The 3,413-nt window shown below is 43.8% G+C and overlaps 1 protein-coding gene across 3 annotated transcripts in view; it reads left to right on the forward strand.

Annotated features, from left to right (window-relative positions):
* LOC101856871 (arrestin domain-containing protein 3) overlaps window positions 1-3,413 on the forward strand; it is a 48,829-nt gene that overhangs the window by 38,437 nt on the left and 6,979 nt on the right. For all 3 annotated transcript variants that reach the window (XM_005092649.3, XM_005092650.3, XM_035968299.1), the window contains exon 6: window positions 3,133-3,321. In XM_005092649.3, the coding sequence (XP_005092706.1) occupies window positions 3,133-3,321 (189 nt within the window). The remainder of the gene's footprint in view (window positions 1-3,132; window positions 3,322-3,413) is intronic.

Below are 3,413 nucleotides of genomic sequence, written 5' to 3' on the forward strand. Positions count from 1 at the left end.
CCCCCCTCCTCTACCCTTTCCTGGCAGTCGGTTTTTTGTGTGTGGGGAGGGGGGGGTCGAATTCGAAGCTGCCAGCTTTGGTGGGTTTGTCCGTTATCTCGGTCATTTCAAGAACAATGCTATGTTCCTTGATAAACTCTTTGGGGTTCTGTAGATTGACCAATGTTAGATTAGCTTGCAATCTAAAAAAATATTTATAACTTTAAGCACAGTCCTCTGGCCCCTGCCCCTCTTCTTCTTCTTCTTCTTCTTCTTCTTCTTCTTCTTCTTCTTCTTCTTCTTCTTCTTCTTCTTCTTCTTCTTCCCGCCTAAGATCCCAGTGCTCGAGAGCAAGGAAAATGTGGGATCTTAGGCAAACCGGGTGTTAGCCGACGCACCAAAGAAAGAATGTTCGGCGACCCATGTTCAGGCCCACAACCGCTAAAATGGTATCCCTTCGTTCTAAAATGAACTGACGAGACCCTGGGTGGGTTTATAACTTATGGCGAGCAAAGAGTGGTCAACCTTGATGACCAATCACAGTGGCATGAGGCATGCTATTTTCACTTTTTATCCTATCGTGAGTATCAAGATCTACGCTTATCCAGTTGCCCCTCTCCTTTACCTGTCCAAAATGTATAGCTTTCCATCTCTGATCGAGTCCCCCCTTTACGTTGTGACCACAACAATTAAAATTCAGCCTGTCTCGCAAATTCGAGAGCAGAGATAGACCTAACTGCAGCAATGGTCAGGGGAGAGTTCACAGTTCGATCTGATCCCGTCTGGAGCGAACTTGTAGCCTACCCACAGAAAGAGTTATGAACGTTTAGGTGGATAGCTCAGATGCGAGGGCGGTGTTTGGGGAAAACAATTAAACGCGTCCGTCAGTTCACACCTCTTTGTGATCCTGTCTGGGGCAAGCATTGTATTGTTTTATCGAGTTTTACAACGCTTATGTGATCACATTCACGAGAGTGGCTTATCTTCGACGCGACGAGCATTTCAATGATCTCGACTTTTCACTCTTGGTTGATCGGCTGTACCTGCTCGGGTTTTTGTTCTGTAAATTATGGTATGGAATGTGGTATCTTAGCCGAATACAGACCTTCAGAGTGAATCAGAGCGGGATCTTAGGGGTGACTTTTGTATAGTGAAAATTCTGTTTTCTTATTAAAACAGCGGGATCTTAAGCAAACCGGGATGGTAAACGGTGGGATCTCAGATGGAGGCTACTGCAATAAGAAGTAGGTTATCCCAATAGCCTACGCACACTAGTATGAATCCTTTCCGGTACGTGATCTGTAAATTGGTGGCAACAATTCGGCCCAGGTTCCTCTAATTTACTGTGGATTGTGGCACAACTTGATCTTGTTGTCCAAAATCAAATTAAAATCGAACATACCCAAACAGCCACCTGTATAAGACAATCAACTGAACAATCAATTTGTCCATTTCCTCCCTTACGTTTTATTTTTTTTTACATTATAATGATACTGTGTGTGACGACCACCGTCCTAAGACGGCTACTTTTCTCCTCGACAATGGATGGCCGTCTTTGAAAGTTTCAACTGTACGTGTATGTCTGTCCCGGTTTCAGTTGGTTGAGACTTTTGGCTAGAGCCGCTCGAATAACAACCACCTGATTAACTGAGGTCAAAATATGACGTGTTCCTTATTTAGAGCGGATCCCCAGAGGGTCCGGTGGTGGAGGGGTTACTGGGCTCTTCTCCGAAGCGGAAAGTCTGGGTTCGAGCCCCAGTTCAGACAAGGATTTTTTTCGCCCCCTCCTGCCCACCCAGCAGTAATGGGTACCTGACTTTGAGTTGGAGAAGTAAAGGCGGCGTGGACAGGAACTGGCCACCCTACCACAATATGCCGAAGGCCCAGAAAGTTGTCTCACTAACCAGGAAATCCCCAAAATCCAGATCGGATGCGGGAACAACTTTTACCCACAGGTCAAAAATCCAAATCTGCTCTGCTCAGGCAGATCATATCGGTTGATGGCGCTGGGCAGAGCACACTATAATATCAAATAGACCTCTGCTTTGCTTCAGTAAAGTTGACTTACACAAGTCTATTGGAGTCTACACAGTCCATGCACCACAAAGATCTGACCTCGCAAAGTCATATGACCCGTTGTAGCCTTCTAACTGGCTGTTGGCCACGATTTTTATGTGCCCCTCTTGACCTAGAACAATCAAACGTGTTTAATTGTGTTGAAAGAACCACAGTGACATGGTAAAAGAAACGATGTGTTTGAAAAGAGCAAACCCGATCGACACAAACAACAGAGATGGGGTAAAGAAGCTAAATCTACCAGTAAAGATTAAAACCTAGAGACAAATAGGGACCTAAACAAAAATGCATATTAATATGCGAATAACATTTACTGATCTACGAGCGAAGAAGTAAGATTTACAGTGAGCAATAACACCTTCCAACTGCCAGAGTACAAAATCAGTTGACAGCAAAAGGAATATAACATTACATTAATGGAACCTGTCCAAGACGACCACTCTTTGTTGAAGAGAAAAATGGTCATCTTAGACAGGCATTCCTCTTAGACAGAGTCATAATAATATCATAGAAAAAATAAACTCAAGGGGGGGGGGTGATTGTTTGTACAAGTCAGATGGTCATTAGAACAGATTCGTATGCAATTCGTACGTAATGGCAATGTAATTTGTACGGAATTCGTACGTAGTTCATATGTAATTCGTACACAATGCGTACGTACTTTGCATGTAATTCTAGTTCGTATGTAACTCGTATGTAAGTCGAACTCGTATTTAATTCGTATGTAATTCGAATTCGTATGTTATTCGTGTGTAATATGTACGTAATTCATACGTAATTCGTATGTAATTTGTGCATGATCCGTCTGTAATTGGCACATAATAAATATAATTCGTATGTAATTCGTACGTAATTCATACAGAATTCGTATGTAATTCGTACGTAATGTGTATGTAATTCGTACGTAATGCGTGTGTAATTTGTACATAATGCGTATGTAATTCGTATGCCATTCGAATTCGTATACCGTTTGAATTTCGTACGTGATCCGTATGTAATGTGCATGTAATTCGAATTCGTGGCAATTCGTTTTGTAATTCGTACTTACATTCTGCCCCCCCCCCCCTCTCCCCTTAGTCCCGCCACGTCCTGGAGGACCACGCCGAGCGTACGTTCAGCACTACCTGCTGCCGACCGTCCAGAGTGTCCTGCTCCCTGTGTGTGCTCAAGCGCTCCTACGTGCCTGGGGAGACGGTGCACGCCGACGTGCAGATACACAACATGACCATGAGGAAGTCGGGGCCCTGCCGGCTACAGCTCAAGCAGGTTGGGATGATCAAGATTTTATTTCATTGTTTTTTAACTATCAATCAACACGGTTATGATGATGATGATGATGATGAGGAGGAGGAGGAGGA

Source organism: Aplysia californica, unplaced genomic scaffold (assembly GCF_000002075.1).
Source record: "Aplysia californica isolate F4 #8 unplaced genomic scaffold, AplCal3.0 scaffold00050, whole genome shotgun sequence".
NCBI lineage: Eukaryota > Metazoa > Mollusca > Gastropoda > Aplysiida > Aplysiidae > Aplysia > Aplysia californica.